Source organism: Vulpes lagopus, chromosome 6 (genome assembly GCF_018345385.1).
Source record: "Vulpes lagopus strain Blue_001 chromosome 6, ASM1834538v1, whole genome shotgun sequence".
In the NCBI taxonomy this organism is placed as follows: Eukaryota; Metazoa; Chordata; class Mammalia; order Carnivora; family Canidae; genus Vulpes; species Vulpes lagopus.
In genome coordinates, this window is record NC_054829.1 from 31,697,897 (window position 1) to 31,720,336 (window position 22,440).

The 22,440-nt window shown below is 42.6% G+C and overlaps 1 protein-coding gene across 3 annotated transcripts in view; it reads left to right on the top strand.

Annotated features, from left to right (window-relative positions):
- ZFYVE26 (zinc finger FYVE-type containing 26) overlaps positions 1-22,440 on the top strand; it is a 64,694-nt gene that overhangs the window by 28,090 nt on the left and 14,164 nt on the right. For all 3 annotated transcript variants that reach the window (XM_041759271.1, XM_041759272.1, XM_041759273.1), the window contains 15 exons: positions 25-127; positions 987-1,732; positions 3,588-3,784; positions 5,044-5,148; positions 6,738-6,860; positions 7,261-7,437; positions 9,061-9,307; positions 10,034-10,147; positions 12,620-12,783; positions 13,808-13,944; positions 15,853-15,884; positions 16,555-16,691; positions 18,097-18,317; positions 21,572-21,719; positions 21,979-22,188. In XM_041759271.1, the coding sequence (XP_041615205.1) occupies positions 25-127; positions 987-1,732; positions 3,588-3,784; positions 5,044-5,148; positions 6,738-6,860; positions 7,261-7,437; positions 9,061-9,307; positions 10,034-10,147; positions 12,620-12,783; positions 13,808-13,944; positions 15,853-15,884; positions 16,555-16,691; positions 18,097-18,317; positions 21,572-21,719; positions 21,979-22,188 (2,861 nt within the window). The remainder of the gene's footprint in view (positions 1-24; positions 128-986; positions 1,733-3,587; positions 3,785-5,043; positions 5,149-6,737; positions 6,861-7,260; positions 7,438-9,060; positions 9,308-10,033; positions 10,148-12,619; positions 12,784-13,807; positions 13,945-15,852; positions 15,885-16,554; positions 16,692-18,096; positions 18,318-21,571; positions 21,720-21,978; positions 22,189-22,440) is intronic.

Consider the following 22,440-nt stretch of genomic DNA (forward strand, 5'->3'; position numbering starts at 1 on the left):
ACAAAGGTCACTTTATTTTTTCAGATCACATGGAGGTCAAGATAGGAAATCCATTTGTCCTCCTACAGCAGAGCTCTTCCCAACTCGTGTCACACCTCCTACTTGAGCGACAAGTTCCCCCAGACAGGTAGGAGCTACTCTGTGGAAGTTAAGCATGGATGGGCCTTCCTAACTGTTTAGTTACATTAAGGAATACAAGGGCTCAGTGGGGCTGTGCTTGAGTTCAGTGCAGAGAGTGGGGTTTTCTTCCAGACTTTTCCCTTAATTTGCATTTACTCTTATACAGCTGCATTAAAATTAAAATTCAATTTCAATTCACTTCATTTCTTTCTGTTTTGCCACCTCTCACAACATTCATATTGCAAGCATAAAATTAAGGGGTGAATCTTCATTTATGAATAAGCAAAAATCAAAAATTTGATAACTCATTTGTTGGCTATGCTATAGGAAAACAAGCATTCTTCTCATAGATTGCTGGTGGGATATAAATTGGTACAGCCCATATGGGAAGACAATTTGTCCATATTTATTTAAAAAAATAATTATATACCCTTTGACCTAGCAGTCAGTCCACATTGGGGAATTTATCTTGTGGCTTTATTGACCTATGAAAAATTATATATATACAAAATCATTTTGTTACAGCTTTATATGTAATAGAAAGAAAAAAGAAAAATTTATTCACTAATAGAAGACTAAAGTATGGCTCAACTCATAATGGAATACTATGTAGCTATAAATAGGAATGAGAAGTTCTTTCTGTAGAGGGATGTGGACAAATCTCCTAGATATATCAAGTTAAAAAAGCAAGAACAATGTGTTTAATAGGCTACCTTTCATGCGGGGGGGGGGGGGGCAGAAAGAGAGTAAGAGTAATAATTAAAGAGTCTGCATTTACATTTGATTGTATAAACAAAGAAATTCCGTACTTGGGTAACATGCCTGTGCACTCAGGTCCTTTGCATCCTCTGCTTCTCTCCCTCCAGGCTGGCAGCCCTTCTGGCCCGAGAGGGGCTCAGCCTGAGTGTGCCAAAGGTCATCGTTAACTGCTGCTGTGAGCCTCTTGCCCTTTGCTCTTCCCGACAAAGCCAACAGACAACATCCCTTCTGACCCACCTGGGCATCCTAGTCCAGCTGCATACCTCCCACTGCCTGGAGGACCTGCCACTTTCTACACTGAGCTCCCCAAAGCCAACTGGGGATCCCACATTGAAAAGGAAGCCCCGCTCCTCCCCAAGGGATTCATCACACCCAGCCCTTACATCCTCTGCCTTGGCCTTCCTTAAGTCTCGCTCAAAGCTGCTGGCCACAGTGGCCTGTCTGGGGGCTTCCCAGGGGCCCAAGATCACCAAGCCCAGCTTGTCATGGAAGGAGCTTCGTGGTCGCAGGGAGGTGCCTCTGAGTGCAGAGCAGGTTGCCCAGGAGTGCGAGCGCCTCCTGGAACAGTTCCCTATGCTCAAAGCCTCCCTCCTGGCTGCCTGGGAGCCCCTACGACAGTCCACTGAGCAGGGGCAGAACCTGGCAGTGAGTCTCTGTGGCCGGGCCAGTCTCTCTACTGTCCTCCTGGGCCTGCACTCTCCCAGTGCCCTAGATGTGCTCACCGAGGCCTTCGAGGAAGCCCTGGTGGCCAGAGATTGGCCCCGAGCCCTTCAGCTCACAGAAGTGTATGGAAGAGACGTGGATGACTTGAGCAACATAAGAGATGCAGTCCTGAGCTGTGCCGCGGCATGTGGTGAGCAGAAGGCTATGCCTCCCTCTTCATTGGTGGTAAAAAAAATTGAGCATTCAGCGAGTATATCATCACATTTGATCCTCACACTAACTCTAGAGAAAGGTGCCACCATAATCGCATCATATTGAAAGGAGACCAAGGCTCAGAGGTTAGGGAACTTGTCCAGGATAGTAAATGGTAGAGCAGAGCTTAGAATCCCACTCCATCTAACTTTAGAACAGGCACTCATAGCCAGTATCCTCAACACTGCATATCAGAGTCACTGGAAAATTCTATAAACTGTAAATATCTGAGCCCAACCCCCAGACACCCAGGATGGAGTTCAGGCAAGTGTCTACTTTTTTTTTTTTTTTTTTTTTTTTTTTTTTTTTTATGATAGTCACAGAGAGAGAGAAAGAGAGGCAGAGACACAGGCAGAGGGAGAAGCAGGCTCCATGCACCGGGAGCCCGATGTGGGATTCGATCCCGGGTCTCCAGGATTGCACCCTGGGCCAAAGGCAGGCGCCAAACCGCTGCGCCACCCAGGGAACCCAAGTGTCTACTTTAAAACAGGGGTCAGCAAACTTTTTCTGTAAAGAGCTTTGTAGCCATACAGTCTCAGGTGCAACTACTCAACTCTGCCATTATAGGATGAAAGCAGCCATAGATGGTACATAAACAAATGAGCATGGATATAGTGTAATAAAACTTTATTCATTAAAAACAGACTGACAGGGGATCCCTGGGTGGCGCAGCGGTTTGGCGCCTGCCTTTGGCCCAGGGCGCGATCCTGGAGACCCGGGATCGAATCCCACATCGGGCCCCCGGTGCATGGAGCCTGCATCTCCCTCTGCCTATGTCTCTGCTTCTCTCTCTCTCTCTCTGACTATCATAAATAAAAATAAAAAAAAAAAAATTAAAAAAAAAAAAAAAAACAGACTGACAGTGCCTGGTTGCCTTCCTCAATGGAGCATGCAACTCTTCATCTCAGGGTTGTGAGTTCAAGCTCCGTGTTTTGTGTAGAGATTACTTAAAATCTTTTAAAAACAAAACAAAAAACCAAAACAGATTGTGGGCCTGTTTGACAATCCTATTTTAAAAGCTTCCAAAGAATCAGCTCTTTCTGCCCACAGGTCCTGTCCCAATGCTTTGATAAAACACTTTTTTGCACTGAAAAAAATAAAAGCTCCCAGAGTCCTTAAGGGAGTTGAGAGCAATGATCTATAATACTCCACTAGAGGGAGCAAGAGTTGGGCATGCCGTAGGAAATGGCTTGGCGGGGAGAGTGGGGGGACTTGGCTGCCCTGACGAAAGGAAAAAAATCCTTCCTGGGGAAGGTGAAGAAATCCACTGACTGGCTATGCACTCTTAATTGCTTTGAGTGTTTTCAAATCTGTGAAATAGGTGTAAGGAGAGAAAGATATACCAAGTAATAATGATAGGGTATGAAGGTAGTGAAACTAGTTTACTTGAAATAACTTTCAAGTAGTTATATATGGCACAGAGTAGAAATTGCAGGGAAAACTAAGAGCTCTGCCTACACACTGAGTCTGAAACAGTGCCATCTGTGCAGCATGCCAAAACATGGAGAGCTTCATCTGTTCTGTCTCTTCTTCCTTCATTCTTTCCTTCTCCCTTTGTTCTTTTTTCTTTCCTTTTCTTTCTCTTTTCAGAAAGTCTTGTGACTGTGATTAAGTTCTTAAAAAGAGAAACATAGCATTTCTTCTTTTCATTTAATGGTTCCAAGTGTAAAAATTAAGATCAGGTCGATCTTAAGGATCCTCCAAGCTCCTGTTTTATGAAATGGAGCAAAACTGGACTCTTAAGCTCTTCCAGTGCCAAGTTTGCCACCTCTGGGAATCTTTTCATCTTGCAGACAAAGAAGGTTGGCAGTTCCTATTTCCTGTGAAGGATGCATCCCTGAGAAGTCGGCTAACCCTACAGTTTGTGGACAAGTGGCCCCTGGAGTGGTGCTTGGAGATCCTGGCATACTGTATCTCAGACACAACTGTCCAAGGTGAACTAAAATGTGAGCTACAGAGAAAGCTGGCAGAGCTGCGGGTGTATCAGAAGGTATGGTTCCCTGCATCAAGAGAAAGGAAATAGGCTTCCCACCATATTACCAACTTCAGCCTTTTCCTACCTGATGGTGGAGTTTAAGAAACAGACAGTCTGGTCCTGGCTTTTGTTCTGGATCTGGCTTCTTTTCTTAGGTGAACAACAAAGAGAGACCTTGTATCTATTTACTATGTTATTTTCCTTTTGTAATTTTAAATATATTCATGAAATAAGGATAGTAAGAACAACAGTCCACAAAGTTTCTTTCTCATGTATTCTTGAGTTTTGTGCATGTTTTATGTTTGTTATGTGTTCCTTGTTGTTCAAAAGTTCTTATAGAGCTTAATCTCCATCTTTTTTTTTAAAGATTGTTTTAAATTTCAGCTAAATTTCAAGAGCCACTTTGAAAGCTGCATGAAAGTGACAGTTTTGGGCAGCCGGGTGGCTCAGTGGTTTAGCGCCACCTTCAGCCCAGGGTGTGATCCTGGAGACCTAGGATCGAGTCCCACTTCGGGCTCCCTGCATGGAGCCTGCTTCTCCCTCTGCCTGTGTCTCTGCCTCTCTCTCTCTCTCTCTCTCTCTCTCTATCTGTCTCATGAATAAATAATCAAAATCTTAAAAAAAAAAAAAAGAAAAGAAAAGAAGAAAAGAAAAGAAAAGAAAAGAAAGTGACAGTTTCAAAATGAAAGATTATTTGGGGAAATGTATTATTCTCAAGATCAAGAGGCCAGGGAGACAGATTTAGGTGGTATGGCTACATAGCAAGTATAAAGTATATGCTAATTTTTCCATGTATACATGGAACCAAAAAGAGTCCAGAGCCCCAGCAGAGCAAGTGAAGATGGCAAGTGAGAAAGATTTTCTTTCCACTCTTCTTCAGCACTTTTCTTGCAGAGCTAAAATGTTGCATTAAAGGGCAATCCCGCTGAGAATTCAAGCTGGAAGAGTATCTTAGTTAGAGTTTTTAAGATGGAGGAGCATGGGACAAGTGACCCCAGGAGGCTGAACAAGCTATGAAGCACAGAAGCCTCTGAGAATTGCTCTCATAAGTGAAAGGCCCCAATCCTGGCCTCTCCGTTCAGCCTTTCCTCCCTAAGGATGCTTCACTCAAGTCATTGCTTCATTTGCTTTCATTCCTCTGCTCTCCTGGCAGGTTTTGACAGCTTGACATTGGGACAGAAACCTAGGATAGCCCATCCCTGAAAACTCGAGTGAGTTGTTCGTGGAGGGTGAAGCGATAATGTGGTTTGATAGCTCTTCCTATCTTTCCTTAGATTCTAGGTTTGCAGGCTACCCCAGTGTGGTGTGATTGGCAGAGTCTGAGGAACTGTTGCATTGAGGACCCATCAACTGTCATGAACATGATTCTAGAGGCAAAGGTACTATTTTCCTGAGTGGTATTCCCCTTTTTCCTCTTCTCAGAGTTGCAACTTTTTACCTGGTTGTACAGACCCCTTTCCATATATCAGAGTCCACATTTTTTTTGGTAGCTACATCGGATTCTTTCATCTTTTTGTGTGTGTGAAATTTACCAACATATAAGTGTAGAGAATAATACAATGGATGCATTTATACTATCATCCTACTCTGTATATACAAAGTACAGAATGTAGAGCTAGTGGTGGAATTGCTGAATCATCAGGCATAAGCATCCTCACCTTTACTGAAACATTATAGATTGCTCTTAAGATCAGTAAGTCCACTTGCAGTTCCTATTGCTCCATATCCTTATAGCATTTGGTATGTCCAACTCTTCCCTTTGTGCCAATAGGATGGTATCTCATTACTGTTTGAATTTACATTTCCATGATTACTAATGACCTTGAATGTCTTTTCATATGTTTATTGAACATTTGAGTGCTAAATAGAATCTTATTTATTCTTTAAGGAACTGATATACCATAGTTCAAAATGTGGATGTGCTCATTCAGATGTTCATGCATGCATTTATTAACCATCTGTTATTTGCAACTGCACTAGATGGTGGTGAAGCAAAGATAATTAAGCTTAGTCCTTGACCTTGTGTGGCTCACATTTTGGGAAGAGGAGTAAAATGAAACACATCCCTAGATTATTGTGATATATCAAGTGACAGAAGTAAACCCAGGTTTGGAGCACAGGCAGGGCACCTAACATAGCCTGAGAAACAAAGAAGCATCCTGAAAAAGATGGTCCCAAGCAGAGTTGTGGGGAGGACATTCCAGATGGTACCATATTAAAATACCTGGACAAAGCCTTGGGAATTCCATTCTCTGAAACTTTAATCCAAGGTTCACAAATTGGGGGTAGGGAGTAGCAAACAGGGACATAGACTCCAATGCCCAGGATGCTTGTTTCCCCCATGCGGTATTGGTCTGCCAAATTTTTTTTTTCATGTTGCTTTCACTGCCAATGTTACAAAATAGGGAAATTTTTTAATTAAAAAATTCTTTCAACTTTTTAAGCACTGGGACCGCACATTCATACAGCAACAATCAGACCTAAGCAGGCACTGTCTCCTTTGTGTTCTGTTTGCCCTTTATTTATTTATTTAAATTCTAATATAATTGACATTTAGTGTTATATTAGTTTCAATGTACAACATATAGTGATTCAACAACCCTATACATTATTTGGCATTGTCTCTTTTGGACAATCTTCTCTGTCTTCCTCACTTCCTTACTATCTCCCCAGGGCTGGGGAAGTACCAGTCACTGTATGTCATGTTTCTTTTTTATGCTAGATCTCAGAGGAAAGTGATATCATTAATCATCAACCTACTTTGATCATTTTTGTAACTCTCTTGCCACTGTCATCCTTTGAGTTTATGAGCCCACTTTAATCCCAGAGTGTAGTTCCCAAGAGCACTTAACCAAACTTTCCTGGGGCTTTACCAGACTCAAGACTGCTGAGAAAAATCAGGCAAAAACTGGATGTGTGACAAGGCTAGTGAGTCAAAGGAATTGAAGCCGTGTATGTTTCTTTCTAGGAATATGGGCTGTGTGAGGAGTGGGGCTGCCTCTACCCCATTCCAAGAGAGCATTTAATCAGCCTACATCAAAAGCATCTTCTCCACCTTCTAGAAAGAGGAGATCATGAAAAGGCTCTGCAAGTAAGCCTCCATCTCTTGAAATTTTTCTTTTGGGATAAGACAAAAAGGTTAGTCAAACCAGATGGCTTTGTTCATGAGAAATATCATGCAAAGCATTTGCAATCTCAGGTCTGCCCCTTCATGTCCTTCAGGAGTCCTTCATGGCCTCAAGATGATTGTAGTCATCTTCAATAGGAGGTGCGTAGACCTGCCTTTCATGCTAGATGGTCAGCTGGGTCCAGGATTCTGCTAAACTCTAGTCAAAGTCATCATTTGTGGAGCTTCAGGGATGGTGAAAGAAAGAGTGCAGAGAAGGGATTAGTCCAAAATGAATAAACCTAAATGTTCCATCCCAAACAAAACAAGGCTGGACCGAGTTCTTTATGGGCCTCATCTCCCCTCTACCCTTCTCTTACAACAGCTCCTGCAAAGAATTCCTGATCCTACAATGTGCCTTGAAGTCACAGAGCAATCCCTTGACCAGCACCCTAGCTTGGCCGCTTCTCACTTCCTGGCCACCTACCTCACCACTCACTTTTACGGAGAACTAACTGCTGTCCGACACCGTGAAATCCAGGCACTATACATGGGATCCAAGGTCAGGAAGGAAAGGGGGTGATGGGAAGGCATGTCTGGGGGAGAGACCACCGGCCCAGCTTCTACTTCAGAACTTACCCTGTCAGTGGCTCTTCCAAGCACCTGCCATTCTTGTCCTGTGCTATATAAAACTTTTATCCTAGCAACCCACCCCTGAGTCCCTTGGGAGTTGTCATTGTCTTCCTGCCTTGCCTCCAAAGTGAATTCTACGTGGTCCTCTTAAGTTCTCTTTGTGGTTTCCCTGGTATCGGTTGATCAGTGTTCTTAATGCTGACCATGTAGTAGAATCACCTGGACTTTAAAAAAAAAAATTGTTGACCTTTATCCCAGATCAGTTAAAACTGAATCTTTTGGGGCAGGACCTAGCTATCTTCTGAAAAGATTCTGAGGTGAGGATTTCAAACTACTACTTAATAACCTAGTTTGTGCTAAAGAAAAAAGAGTTAATTCTCTAGGTAATGAAGTTCTTACCTTTGATATGTAACCTTGGAGACACTAACAGAAGAAAAAAATTGCAAGCTAGAAAAAAGTAATCTAGAGAAGGGGGGCGGGGTTAGGGAGAAATGGGGCCCTCTAACACTGTTCTTTTTTTTTTTTTTTAAGATTTATTTTTTTTAATTTATTTATGATAGAGAGAGAGAGAGAGAGGCAGAGACACAGGAGGAAGGAGAAGCAGCAGGCTCCATGCCAGAAGCCTGACGTGGGACTCGATCCTGCGACTCCAGGATCACGCCCTGGGCCAAAGGCAGGCGCCATACCGCTGAGCCACCCAGGGATCCCCCCCTCTAACACTGTTCTGATGATTCTGATTGGCTCATATCTACCACTTCATGAGTATAGACCTCATTCCACAAATAGAACAAGTTCTAGGAGAACCATCAGTATGAGTACTGGCTCACCTGTTAAGAGTTCAGCTACATAAAGTGTTCCTAAAGAAAATGCACTTTTTTTTTTTTTTTTGGATGCACTGTTCCTACATGGGGGAATCCTTGAAAATTGGCAGTGAGCAGAGCCAGTGAACATATTTCAAGCCTAGTGATAACAGTCTGTGGGAGTTGAGGACATCATTTACCTATAGGACACTAAAGTGCTAGGTTTAGGCAACCTACTGACATCACCTTATATTGCTCATTCTAATTAAGCCTCAGACTGACAGAATGGTGGCTGTAAGAATCAGGCAGTGTTCAGCGATACCTGGAGGTGCCACCTGTGGGCCAGATCCAGTCCTCAGCCTACTTTTGTAGATAAGGTTTTATTGGAACATAAGTTCGTGCATTCATTTACTTATATATGGCCTGTGACTACTTTCACATCACACTGGCAGAGTTGAGTAGTTGCCACAGAGACTTTATGGCCCAAAAAGCCTAAAATATGTATTATCTAACTCCTTACAGAGAATGTTAGCCAACCTCTCTTCTAGGTAATAGGTACCTGAAGTACTTCTTGATTGCCACCTGAAAGATTGAAATAGAGAGATTGCTTCCTAAAAGACTCCTAACCAGTTTCAGTAGTTGGCCATGTGCCTTTGGTCCCTGATCTCCTTCCCCTTCCCAGTAGGAACCTTGGATTTCTTCTGAATTGTGTATACTGTTTTCTTTACTCTGTGAATCTACCCTACAAACAGGTTCTGCTGACCCTCCCTGAGCCACACCGAGCCAGCTATTCCCACTTGTCCTCTAACCCCCTCCTCATGCTGGAGCAGCTCCTCATGAACATGAAAGTGGATTGGGCCACTGTAGCTGTGCAGACTCTGCATCAGCTACTGGCTGGGCAGGAAATTGGCTTCACCATGGATGACGTTGACTCACTGCTTTCCAGATATGCAGGAAAAGCCTTGGACTTCCCGTACTCTCTGAGGGAGAAACGATCAGGTAACTGCCAACATCCTAATGGGGACTCCATGTGGTGGAGGAAACAGCATACCACATCCTTAGTTGTAATATGCCTTCTTTTATTATTTTGAGTTGATCAAGAGTGAAAGGAATATCCTCTAGAGAGATAACTCTTTGCTATATAGGAGAGCTCTTGGCCTTGGAGGAAGTGGCAGGCTAACCAAAATTAAAGTTTGGTAGGTTATCACTGTGCAAACATAAAGATTTGGGAGACAAAACATGATGGGAGTGGTCTCTGTTTGGCCTTGGTGCAGTGGACTCTTATGTACTGTCATTCTGCATTGAGGGTGTGCAGTGCTCACAGGGTCACATCAGATACTGCTACTACATGAGCTAAGTCTCTTTTAGAATGAAGAAAATGGATATATGTAGGCTGATATTCCCAGACAACTTTTTATTTTTCTTACTCTCTACCCTCCAGGGCCATTATTTGAATGTCTTGTACTTCTCTCTGGGCATTTTTAAAATTTATTTTGTAAAATCTTGGCAGCTACTTCACTACTTCATGTGTCTAAACATAGTTTGCTTTTTGAGGAGTTGAAGAAGCATGCCTGCTGTTGTCTTGGGAGTACCTCCACCATGCTTTTTATACCAGGCAGAATCATGGGCTGACAATCAGCAAAACAACAGAGATTTAAGCTGAATGCCTAGCAGAGTGATGCTTATGGTAGGATGATATTTTATCAGCATTTTCCCTCTCTACAGATTCTGTGACTCACCTCCAGGAAGCCAGTCAAGCTTCGGACCTTGAGACCTTGTCTAGATCACCATCAGCAGAATTCTCTGCTGCTGTTGCTACTCCTACTGCTCCTGCTCCTGGTAAGAACAGGTTCTGAGAATTACCCATTGTTTAGTTCAAACTTGCCTTTATTCTGACTTTCTGATTCTTTAGCCTCTTTTTTCTTTTCCAGTACAACATTTTTATTTTTTTTCTTGGCTTATTCCAGCTTTGTATATCCCAGAAAATTTATCAATCAATTTTCATTATTTGCAGTAGTATTTCTATAAGAACTCTGCAAACACTAAACTAGCAGATACTGAACCATTGCTCATCAGGAAGATGTGTGTATGTGGTGTATGTGTGTGTGTGTGTGTGTGTGTGTGTGTGTGTGAGTCACTTAGATTGAAACTGAAAACAATTCATCCTAGTAGATTTTATTTTGAAATTGAAATTGAAAATAATTCGTCTTAATAAATTTTATTTTCTTTATTTTACCAAAGAGAAAAAAGAGGTTTAAAGGTGTTAACATGGGGATCCCTGGGTGGCGCAGCGGTTTGGCGCCTGCCTTTGGCCCAGGGCGCGATCCTGGAGACCCGGGATCGAATCCCACATCGGGCTCCCAGTGCATGGAGCCTGCTTCTCCCTCTGCCTGTGTCTCTGCCTCTCTCTCTCTCTCTCTGTGACTATCATAAAAAAAAAAAATAATAAAAATAAAGGTGTTAACATGACTTGCCTGAGTCAAACCCACTAGTGAGTACCTGTTGAGTTTGGGATTCAGGCCTGTCCAGCTAGCCCAAGAGCTAGAGCTTCTTGCCCTACCCCACCCTATCCCCTCCCATCTCCATCCTCTGGTCACCTCTGTATGAGAGCTGAAATACGAAAGCAGAACATCACCTTGTTCATCTTCAGATGAGAACCTGCATGTCAGGCAAATCAAATTATTCATCACTCTGCCCATATCTACAAAGGCACGGCAAATACTGATTTTGAAGTTACAAGTAAATTTTGATGAGTGGGCAAATGCACAACTACTGATGCTAATAGAGAGGATAGAGTATATTCAGTCCTCATGATCATCCTGGCCCTCTGCTGCAAGATCGTTATTTATGTTTGTCACCTACATAGCGTGCAGGCTCCTTGAAAAACTCAGCTGTGTCTTGATCACCCCTTTTCACTACCCTCCTCTTCCCCACCACCCCTCCTCTTCCCCAGTCCCTGGCCCTTTGCACAATGGCCTACAGTCCTCAGAAGAAGCTCAGAAAGTGTTTGTTTTGCCAACAGTCAAGGGAGCAGGATTCCAGGAAGAGATCTATAGGTGGTATCAGGAGTCACTGTGTTTTTCAGTTCTCTTCTTCTGCGACCTGCCAACATTGCTCTGCTAGTCGACAAGAAATTTCCTTAGGTACCAATAAGCAAAGACTGTGGCATTTCACAGCCATACTTTGAAAATTAGCCATGCTTTACAATAACCAGTAGACCTGAGGGAAGGGCTCAGACTTACAGAACTACAAACAGCCTCCTGCATCTACAAATGGCAGCCTGAGCAACTTTGGTTTAATTTTTTTTAAATCTTTTTATTGTGGACATTTTCCAGTATACAAAAGTAGAATAGTGTAATAAAGTCCCACATATGTATTCCCAACTACAATAATTACCATCTCATGATGGCCATTCTTGTTCCATACGAGGTTATTTTGAAGCAAATCCTAGATATCATATGATTTTGTTTATAAATGTATCACTATATATCTTTAAAAGGTAAGGAATTTATAAAACAAAACTGTAACATCTTCATCATACCTAAAAACAAATTAATGATTTTTTATTATTACTAACTATCCAGTCAGTATTCATATTTCCCCAGTGTCTTGTTAATGTTTTCCTACTGTTTTAATTTTTTTTTAAGATTTTTTATTTATTCATTCATGAGAGAGACAGAGAGAGACAGAGAAATAGGCAGAGGGAGAAGCAGGCTACCTGCAGGGAGCCCAGTGCAGGACTAGACCTCAGGACCCCAGGATCAAGACCTGAGCCAAAGGCATATGCTCAACCGCTGAGCCACCCAGGTGCCCTTGTTAATGTTTTTTTTTTTTTTAAATTGGTTTTCCTAGAACCAAAATCTGAATACTGTCCACACATGGCATTTAGCTAAAATACTTCTCAAGTTTCTTTTAATCAATAGGTTCCCCTACCTCTTTTTTATTTATCTAGTTTATTTGTCCTGTAGAGATTCCCATATGCTAGATTTCGCTGATTGCCACCCTCTAGTCTTGGTCTCAGTCCTCTGTATTTCCACTGCACTGATAGATCTAGAAGCTTGTTTGATTCAGGTTTAATATTTTTTGGTAAGTATATTTGATAGGTGCTTGTGTGCCTTCCATCAGGAGACACACACACAGTGTCCAGGTGTCTCTCTTTTTATAATTCAGTCAGCCATCAATGACCATTATGCTGGATATGTTATTTCAGTAGGTGTTTGACACATGGTGAAATTCTGATTTTTCTCATTCCTTCATTTATTAGCTGGACTATTGATCACCTTTTACTCTGACTTTGGCTTTGACTCCCAGGTGTCTCCACTGTACATTCCCCCAGTCCAAGGGAGAGGAGCTTCCCAGAAAGTCAGACTCCACTGGAGTTTGTCCCCCCAGCAACACCCCCTGGCAGGCATCAATGGGTGCCTGATGAGAGTGCAAGCATCTGCATGGTCTGCTGCAGGGAGCGTTTCACCATGGTAAGCAGTGTTGGTCTCCAGCTTTGCCTGCAGAGGATGTGAAAGGAAACCACCAATTCATGAGCCTAGAGTTTATAGTCTATCCTGCTATCCCCAAGAGAATATTGGTACTTTCAGAAGAACTACCAAATCTAAGACTTTGGGTTTAATTTTGACCTGATAAGGTGTATTTTCTGTATTCAGACAGGTGGTAGATACTTTTGGGTAACTTTAAATTCTAAAATCTTTGCCATTCTCATGAAATGACTAAACAGAGGCAGAGTGGTATAACAGAAGGAGTCACTATCACTAACACAAGGAGATCTTGTGTCTAGCTCCTCTTTCACCATAAGACAGGTGGCCTGGTAGTGGTTGTATGTACTGTCTCTGGAGATAGGACCTAAGTTCTAATCCTAGATCTGCCTCTTTCTAGCAGTATGACTTTTTCAGTCTCAAATGCTCATTTGTAAGTTAAGGATGATACATTTTTTTGGCCCATGGGGCTATAAGGACCAACTATGATGACAAAAGTACACTTACCACTGTACTGACTGGCATATTAGCTCAAGGCTGACAAGAACAACAATGATTTGATTTCTGTGTGTCTCATTCCCTCATCTATGAAGGAGGTATAACATGTAAGCCTCTTCCAGTGAAATGAGGCAGTACTAGTGAAAGCATCTTTTTCTGTTCATCATCATCAATGCCGTGAAAACATGTGATTTGCATTGGCTGAGTAAGTCAGTTCTTCCCTACTGTTTTTGCTGTGTCTTCACACATTGCCTCCACAGACAGGTAAAACTTGTCAGGAACTATTGCAAAACTGCCCATTGGACTTTGCCCACTATCTAAGACATACCTTTAAATGCAGCTTCTTAAAGGTATGGGCTTGGTATTCTTTCTCAGTAGAAGCCCAAACACCTGGTGTTCTTAGTAAGTTGCAGGTGGCTAATACCAAAGATAAGTGGGTTGACAGGTATACTCACAGCTCCTGCAATCTCACCTTCTCTTCCTCCCTCTTCGTTCTCTTCCCAATAATACTCAGTTCAACAGGCGTCACCATTGTCGCCGTTGTGGCCGGCTAGCGTGCAGTGCTTGCTCCACGAAGAAAATGGTGGTAGAAGGCTGCAGAGAGAGCCCTACTCGTGTGTGTGACCAGTGCTATAGTTACTACAATAAAGAGTGAGTGTCCTACACTGGGGCCACTACTTCCGTGGACCTCTGCACACCCACCCTCCCCCGAGGTCAGGGGGTCTTGGTGTCTTATTGTGGAGAGCATCTCAAGTCTGGAACAATTACAGCAAGTTCTAATTTAACATTCATACTGAAATGCCATAAACTCTATAGCGAAATGTTTGACCTAGATTAGAGAAACTTCTAAGAGAGGAAACAGAGCTTAAGGCTCTTCTATGATGTTGTCTCTGAGATCAGGACACTTGGTTCCCGACTGAGGCCATTAATCTTAGGTTGCCAACAACCTCACCAGTTTTCCTGCTGCTCCTGCTTCCATCCATCTTAGCTGGCCTCAAAGGGATGTGTTCACATCCACTGACTGTTCCAGCATCATTTGCATCAGTTTTAATCCAGCTAGTCATCCTGGCTTGTTATCCACAACTACAAGAGCCCCCACACCTTCCTACACACAGTTTACCTAGAAACAAATTTCAGAAACTGTTTATACCTCTGGCAAGACAGATTAAGGCTGTTTGCTGGCTTAGTGTTGCTCAATTTTTCTCACTACCTCTAGCAGCAAAGGAGGGTGAGACCTAGGCTCATAGGCCATCTGGGAATATGAGCTAAAGCAACTCCTCAAAAGCAAATTACTTTGAATTCTTCATGTTTTGCTACGAACAAATTGATTTTATATTCTGCTCAGTAGCTCAATAGCATTATTAAATTTGTTTTAATATGAATATTTTTTGTCATTATTTACCATGATGATTACTGATCTCCTAGGAAGGAAGACATTCCATTCTTATATTGTAGTTTCTGTGACCCTGACCTACCACTTGCCTCTCTTGGGATAGGAAACAGAAGAAATATCCATATACCATATTGCTGAGATTGGAAATGAATAGTTAGTATTAATTGGGATTCTTTCATTCAACAATTACTCAGCAATAATCCTTTCCTCAAGGAGCCTCGATTTTAGTGGGAAAACAGGTAACAGACCACAAAGTCATTAGATGAGTGCAGTGGTAGAGACACCCAGCTTAGCCTGATGGTCAGAAGGTGTCTTAGAGGGGTGGCACCTAGTCTAAGCCTTAGAGTATAAGAACTTAGGAAAAGAAGCCAAAACAGTGCATGCCCAGAAGTAGAATTAACAACTGCGAAAGTAGGGGCAGGAGAATATGTGGGTCCTTTGAGGAAGTACGAGTAGGTAGCTGATAGACTGAGGTTCTAGCTAGCATACATTAAACTTAGAAAACTGACAGTTGAGTGAGGAGGACTTGGGCCCAAAGGCTTGGAGCTTGCTCTTTGGCAGCATGATCTGGGGTTGACCAGCAGGCTTCTTGTGTAGACACTAGACTTGACCTCCAACTTGTGGCATCAGGACTTAGTGTTTGGTGGTGCCAACTGAAGTTGACCAGAGCCAGTGACAGAGTGGGGAGGACTTTTATGAGTTGAGCACAGGTCATGAGTGCAGTGCTCTCAAGAGATAACTAGGCTAGGTCATAAGGTCTTTGCTGAAACTGCAAATGTGGAATACTTTTACCCTGAGAAGCTATGGAAGAATTTTAAGCAGAAGCATAACAGGACCAGATTTGCATTTTTTTAAAACTTGCTGTAGCTGCAAAGTAAGGAGTAGGTTGACAGAGTCTAGGACACCAATTGGGAAGCCATTATAAAGGCTCTAGCAATAAGTGATGAGTCCTCTCTGAGGCAGGGATGGAGAGAAAGATGGGGACATTTAAAGAGGTGGACAGAAAATGGTCAGTGATTAGCTTGACAGGTGAGTGACAGGAAGAGTTTGATTGGTTCCCTGGTACATCTTACTTGGGTAACCGTGTAAATGTCAATGCACTATCCCAGCTTCAAAACAAAGAGGAGAAGGGATCAAGCATTTCTTTTTTCTTTCTCTGTTTCCAGTGTGCCAGAGGAGAATCCAGGACAACCAGAAGGTAAGGCTGAATCACATTCCTATGTGTCTTCATTTATATGCTCAAGTCTTGGAGTCTTCCTTTGTGTTTCAGCTGCAACTGATACCTTTATTAAAAGTATCAGTTGCAACTCAGTCCAACTTGTTGGTCAAGAAGAAAACATTCTTGTCATTTCTATCATGCTATTTCTCTTAAAGTTTACCATCCTATTAAGCTACCATACTGGCTCATTGGCTTCCAGCATTCAGAAAGCCAGCAACCAGAGAATTTGGTCCCTAACTTTGAGTAGGTGGTTTCTTTTTTTCCTCTTAGATTCCCTTTCACCTCCATCCTACCTCCAAATGCTCCCTCCTTCCCCCTTGGCAATCACTATTAATAGTTTGGTTCATATCCTCCCACAGAGGTTAGTTTTTAGGATACCCAGTGACTCAGCCCTCCATTTGAAAAGGCTGTACATTTCAGAGTTTCTTGTGTGAAGCAGTGGGGTTGTCTGATGCTGTAACCATCATCTCAGATCTTCCCTGGGGAAGAAAGTTTGAGGTACACAATGAGATCTCCTAAAGGAAATAAAAGGGTCCAAGAAGAGACAGAGGCCCTCAGATAGTGCATATAGCTCACGCCAGTTTTCGGGCTGGGGCTACGGTGGACTGCTGGTTAGAGAATGACACTTGAACGACACTTCTCTCCTCAGCACCAGACAGCCCCAAGAGTGAAAGTCCTCCATACTCAGGCGTGGTGAGAGTCCCCAAAGCAGCTGAGGTGGAATGGATTTTGGATCTGAATGAGGAGGAAAATGAGCTGGTGCGGAGTGAATTTTACTATGAGCAGGTAATAGCAATAAAACTTGTTGGTCATTTGAGTTTCTTTACAATGTGTAATTATGGCAAGAAATGCAGAGATAGGGCAAGCTGGGTGGCTCAGCGGTTTAGTGCCGCCTTCAGCCCAGAGTGTGATCCTGGAGACCCGGGATCAATTCCCGCATTGGGCTCCCTGCATGGAGCCTGCTTCTCCCTCTGCCTCTCTCTCTCTCTCTCTCTCTCTCTCTCTCTCTCTGTGTGTGTGTGTGTGTGTGTGTGTGTGTGTGTCTCACGAATAAATCAATAAAATCTTTTTTAAAAAAAAAGAAAAAAAAAAGAAATGCAGAGATAGGTGAATACAGCCTGGCCTTCACATGGGAGCTAAGACAAGTAAACCAAATGAGACAGAAGATGAAGAGCATCTTGGAAATATATGAGAGCAGGTTGGAAAGGGCTTCAGGGGGGCACCTAGATGGCTCAGTCAGTTAAGCATCTGACTCTTGGTTTTGGCTCAGGTCATGACCTCAGAGTAGTGAGATAGAGCTCTCTGTTGGAGCCTGCTGAAGATTCTCTCCCTTTCTCCTTGCCCCTCCCTCTACCCCCTCTCTAAAGAAAGAGAAATAAAAAATAAAAACAAAATTTAAAAAAGGAAAGGCTTCATGGAAGAACTAGCATTTAAGATGATCCTTAGAAGAATGTAGGTGTGTGACAAGCAGAAATCTGGGGAAGGTAAGGAGAATGAGGATAGGGGAAGGACAAAGAGTACAAAACTAGAACATCTGAGTAAAGGCACAATGTCACTATTCAGGGCATGATTAGGGGACTGGAAATGGCTTAATGTGAAGGAACATAGAGTGTTCATAGAGAGGCAGTAAAAGGTAGGATTGAAATGGGTGATTTATGGTTAGAGCCTTGAATCCTGCAGTAGGAAAAGTGTACTTGAAAGGTTTGGAAGTGTGCTTTGGAATATGAACTCAGCAGCAGTATGTCCAGGCTTAAAGCAGAGACTTCTCCAGCAAGGCAACTGTCGTAGTCCGATGATCTAGCAGGACCATTAGAATATCTGAAATGGGGATCCCTGGGTGGCGCAGCGGTTTGGCGCCTGCCTTTGGCCCAGGGCGCGATCCTGGAGACCCGGGATCGAATCCCACGTCGGGCTCCCGGTGCATGGAGCCTGATTCTCCCTCCGCCTGTGTCTCTGCCTCTCTCTCTCTCTCTGTGACTATCATAAATAAATAAAAAAATTTAAAAAAAAAAAAAAAAGAATATCTGAAATGTGTTTAGTTCCACTCCTGCTTTGCTGTGGAAGTTTGGCTCCCTCCTGCAGTGTATTTCAAGCCTGGTGGAATAGAAGAATAATTCTTGCCACCCAAATGCATTAGAAGCATGCTTTGGTCCCCAAGCTCACTGCTTCCCTCCTCTTCCACCCTGGCCAGTCCCCCAGTGCCTCCTTGTGCATTGCCATCCTGAACCTGCACCGGGACAGCATTGCCTGTGGCCACCAGCTGATTGAGCACTGCTGCAGGCTGTCCCAGGGCCTCACCAACCCAGAGGTGGATGCAGGGCTGCTCACAGACATCATGAAGCAGCTGCTCTTCAGCGCCAAGATGATGTTCGTCAAGGCCGGCCGGAGCCAGGACCTTGCTCTTTGTGACAGGTAAATGGGAATGAGTCTCTGTTCTTTTACATGGTTAGCAGTTCTGTCTGGTTGCTTTTTCTGGCCCCCTTATGACTTCTCAACCTCACCATCCTCTCTTAGAAGATGCACTGAGTATGTTTTGCACCTCAGTTTGACGATGGTGAAATGCTGCTACCAGATCACAAGTGGTCATCCTCACCCTACCTTGACAGCCTGTGTCCTTCTCTTTCCCTGGGCATATCCTCAAGGCAGTGTAGCCTCTAGCTCTACTCAGTCAGAAAGAAAGTAAAGACTTTGGTTAATTTATAATTAAAATCTTTTTAGGAGCCTTTCGGCCGGAGCCGCCATCTTTCCGTAATTAGCCAAAATTACCAACACGAAGGGAAAGAGGAGGGGTACCCGCTATATGTTCTCTAGGCCTTTTAGAAAACATGGAGTTGTTCCTTTGGCCACATACATGTGAATATATAAGAAAGGTGATATTGTGGACATCAAGGGAATGGGCACTGTTCAAAAAGGAATGCCCCACAAATGTTACCATGGCAAAACTGGAAGAGTCTACAATGTTACTCAGCATGCTGTTGGCATTGTTGTAAACGAACAAGTTAAGGGCAAGATTCTTGCCAAGAGAATTAATGTCCACATTGAGCATATTAAACACCCAAAGAACAGAGATAGCTTCCTGGAGCGTGTGAAGGAAAATAGTCAGAAAAAGAAGGAAGCCAAAGAGAAAGGTACTCGGTCCAGCTGAAGCGCCAGCCTGCCCCACCCAGAGAAGCACACTTTTTGAGAACCAATGGAAAGGAGCCTGAACTGCTGGAACCCATTCCCTATGAATTCATGGCATGATAAATGTAAAGAAAATAAAAGACCTCAGGATTGTAAAAGTGTTTCTCTTAAAAAATATATATATATATATATATTTTTAGGGAAACACGTTTCAGTTCTATGGAACTTTCTAGCTTTTAAGGAAAATGTGTCCTCCCTAAGTGTCCAATGCTTAACCTTGGCCGGGACTCTATCCCAGTCTTCACCAAATCCAGACTGTGGCCTCAGAAGTTCTGGGTAACAGATCTATAAAGTGTACTAGGGGCTGGTCTATCCCTGTGTCACAGGTAGGAATCTGAGTCATAAAGTATAAGTATCTATGGAAAAGGTATGATTAGGCCCCAGATCCCTGTACAACCTGCTCTGCCTCCATTCATTAACTTGACAATTGAAACTCCCCGTTCCCAGCTTATCCACCCAGATGTGTGACTCATGTGATGTGTTCTCAGCACTCAGTCCTAGCCAGATTTGGGAGCAGAGAGCATAATTTTCTTTGAAGTATAAGTGCCTCAGGCACTTGTTTGAAGTATTTGCCTGCAAACTCCCAAGACAGCAGAGCAAGCACAATGAACCTCATCTGCACTACTTCCTAGCTCTATAACCTTGGACAAGTCTGTTGACTGGCATGGGCCACAGTTTCCTCCTCTGTAAATTGGGGATGTTAGTAATACTTATCTCATAGGACACTTAGTAAGATAAACTGAGTGTATCCCTGTAAAGGGCTAAGAGTATTTCTACACCAAAAACGCTAGTTTTACTCTTTTTAGTAACAAAACCGGAAGATTGAGGAGGGAGGTGACACAGAAAGTAGAAGGAAGTATAAAACAATTAATCTCCCTCTTTTAAGTGAAGAGACAATAGATTATACATCATTTTTCAAGTTAGTGAATGAAGAAGTGAGTGTACGTTAAGTTTTCTAAATAACCATGAAAAGAACCAAGAATCTATCAGTTTACCAGAAATGGAGGAGAAGAGGGACAAGGAACAAAACACACTCCATATAGAAAAAGTAGAATTTAGAGCAAAAATAAAAAGATACCTAAATATATCTCAAATATCAGTAATGTAGATGAAATAAAATCTTATTAAAGAAAAAAGTATTCAGTTTGGGGACAAAACAAATTTAACAAGTCCTTTACTTTCTTCAAAGCCTAATATAAATAGAGGAAATATCCACTTCAGGCTGCGGACAGTAGAAATGAAGAAAGTGCTTACTCCGGTAGGATTCTCCTCCCCAGATTCTTTGGACTTCTCTTGACAGTGTACAGCAGTGGTTTCAAATTACACATTCTTTTTTCCCCATTCTAGATTCAGACACACCCATTCTAGAAGATGACTTCCTTTGTGCAGGTTTGCTAATGGGAGTGAATTCATCTCTCATGTGTTTAGAACTCCTGATTTGCAGAGTATTTTTTTAATCCATACTTCCTTCCGATAGACATTTAAATAAATAAATGTTTAAAAAGAAAGCTCATATAACCTATTAAAAATGTAAAATACATTGTGATACCGAATTTGCTTTTATACAATATACTCTCTCCTACCCTATTCCCATTAGGTTGAGAATGACTGATATACTGAATCCCTTTCCAGGGAAATTGGTGGATAAGTCAGGATCCACAGGTTGTTGTTTTTTTTGTTTTTTTTTGTTTTTGCTAGAATTATATACAACTGTATATAACATACACTGCATAATTTATTTACTGTGTAGTATATATTGTAATTGTATTACGTACAATTATATTCAAGAACTTTGAGTGTGGGACTGTTTCAAGCAGCACTAGACAAAATGACCCAGTTCTCTAGGCTCTCTATTGCTGTGAGGTTTTTGCAGTCACCAAGTGTCAAGACTAAGATCAAAGGTGGCAATGCTAGTGGACTGTAGCAAGGGCCCATCCTTAGTGCAGGGAGATGATGTCAAGTCCAGGAGACTAGAATCTAAGTGATTGCCCAGCAGCACCTGCAGGGAATGGTAATGATGTGACCTCTAGACTGACTAGAAGTGCAGGTCATGGATATAGTCTCTGTGCTTTCTCCCAAGCATACAGGTTTCTAAAGAACCAAAAAGCAAGTGGGTAATTTGTGAGTATCCCTACTTTGAGTATTAATAACTAATATTTAATGAGTACTTACAAAAATCTAGACTCAATCCTAAGCCCTTTTACTCAAACTATTTCATTTTATCCTTAAAATTCTCTATATATTCATTTTACGGATGAGTAAATCAAGGCAGAGAAGAGTTAACTAACTTGCCCAAGGTCATAAAGCTACTAAGTGACAGAGTTGAGACTCAGTCTAACTCCAGAGCCTTCTCTGTGTTTATGTACCTCTCAATTCTCATTTTCACGTTCCACATTGGAATTGAAATAGAAAACTTTTAAGCAACAACTATTTTTACTAAGACTCTGTGGAGCCTCATTGCCTTGCCCGTTTCCTCCCTGTAGCTACATCAGCAAGGTGGATGTGCTGAATATCTTAGTTGCTGCTTCCTATCGCCATGTGCCACCTCTGGATCAGATCCTGCAGCCGGCTGCAGTAACCAGGCTAAGGAACCAGCTTTTGGAAGCTGAGTACTACCAACTGGGTGTTGAGGTGAGACAAAGACAAAGCTTACTTCTATGCAACTGTAATGAGTTGCCTTTTTCTAACCTTGCACACAGGTATTGTCATCTCTCAGTTGTCCATGGCCATTGGGGAGTATCTAGGGCATGACAAGTTCACCAGTTGGCAATAATGGCAGGTGGGGTGATGGGAAAGGAAGACAACTGGCAACAATGGGAAAGAATAGGTCTTTGGGACTTTTGGCCTGGATTTAGGTACGTCTCACTAAAAGGAGCAATTTTTCTTCCAGATCTCCACAAAGACTGGCCTCGATCCCACTGGAGCATGGCATGCTTGGGGCATGGCCTGCCTCAAAGCTGGAAACCTCACTGCTGCACGAGAGAAGTTCAGTCGCTGTCTGAAGCCTCCTTTTGACCTCAATCAGCTAAGTCATGGCTCAAGACTGGTACAGGATGTGGTTGAGTACTTGGAGTCCACAGTGAGGCCACTCTTATCCTTGGTAAGAACACAGCAGGGGGAGGGTCAGTTCAGGGAGGAAGGCCCAGGAGCAGTAATGACCTGGAGAAAAGGATCAGCTTCCACTCAGCTTATAGTTTTAGTCCTCACTCAGAGCTGTCCTGGCTCAGAGCTGCCAGACTTAGATTTTGTTCTTTCCATTATACATAATTAGATAAGTAACTGTGTATGATTAAGTAAGTAATACAGAGTCAATCAAAAAAGAAAAAGCAAACTACAGAGAAATATTTTTTTA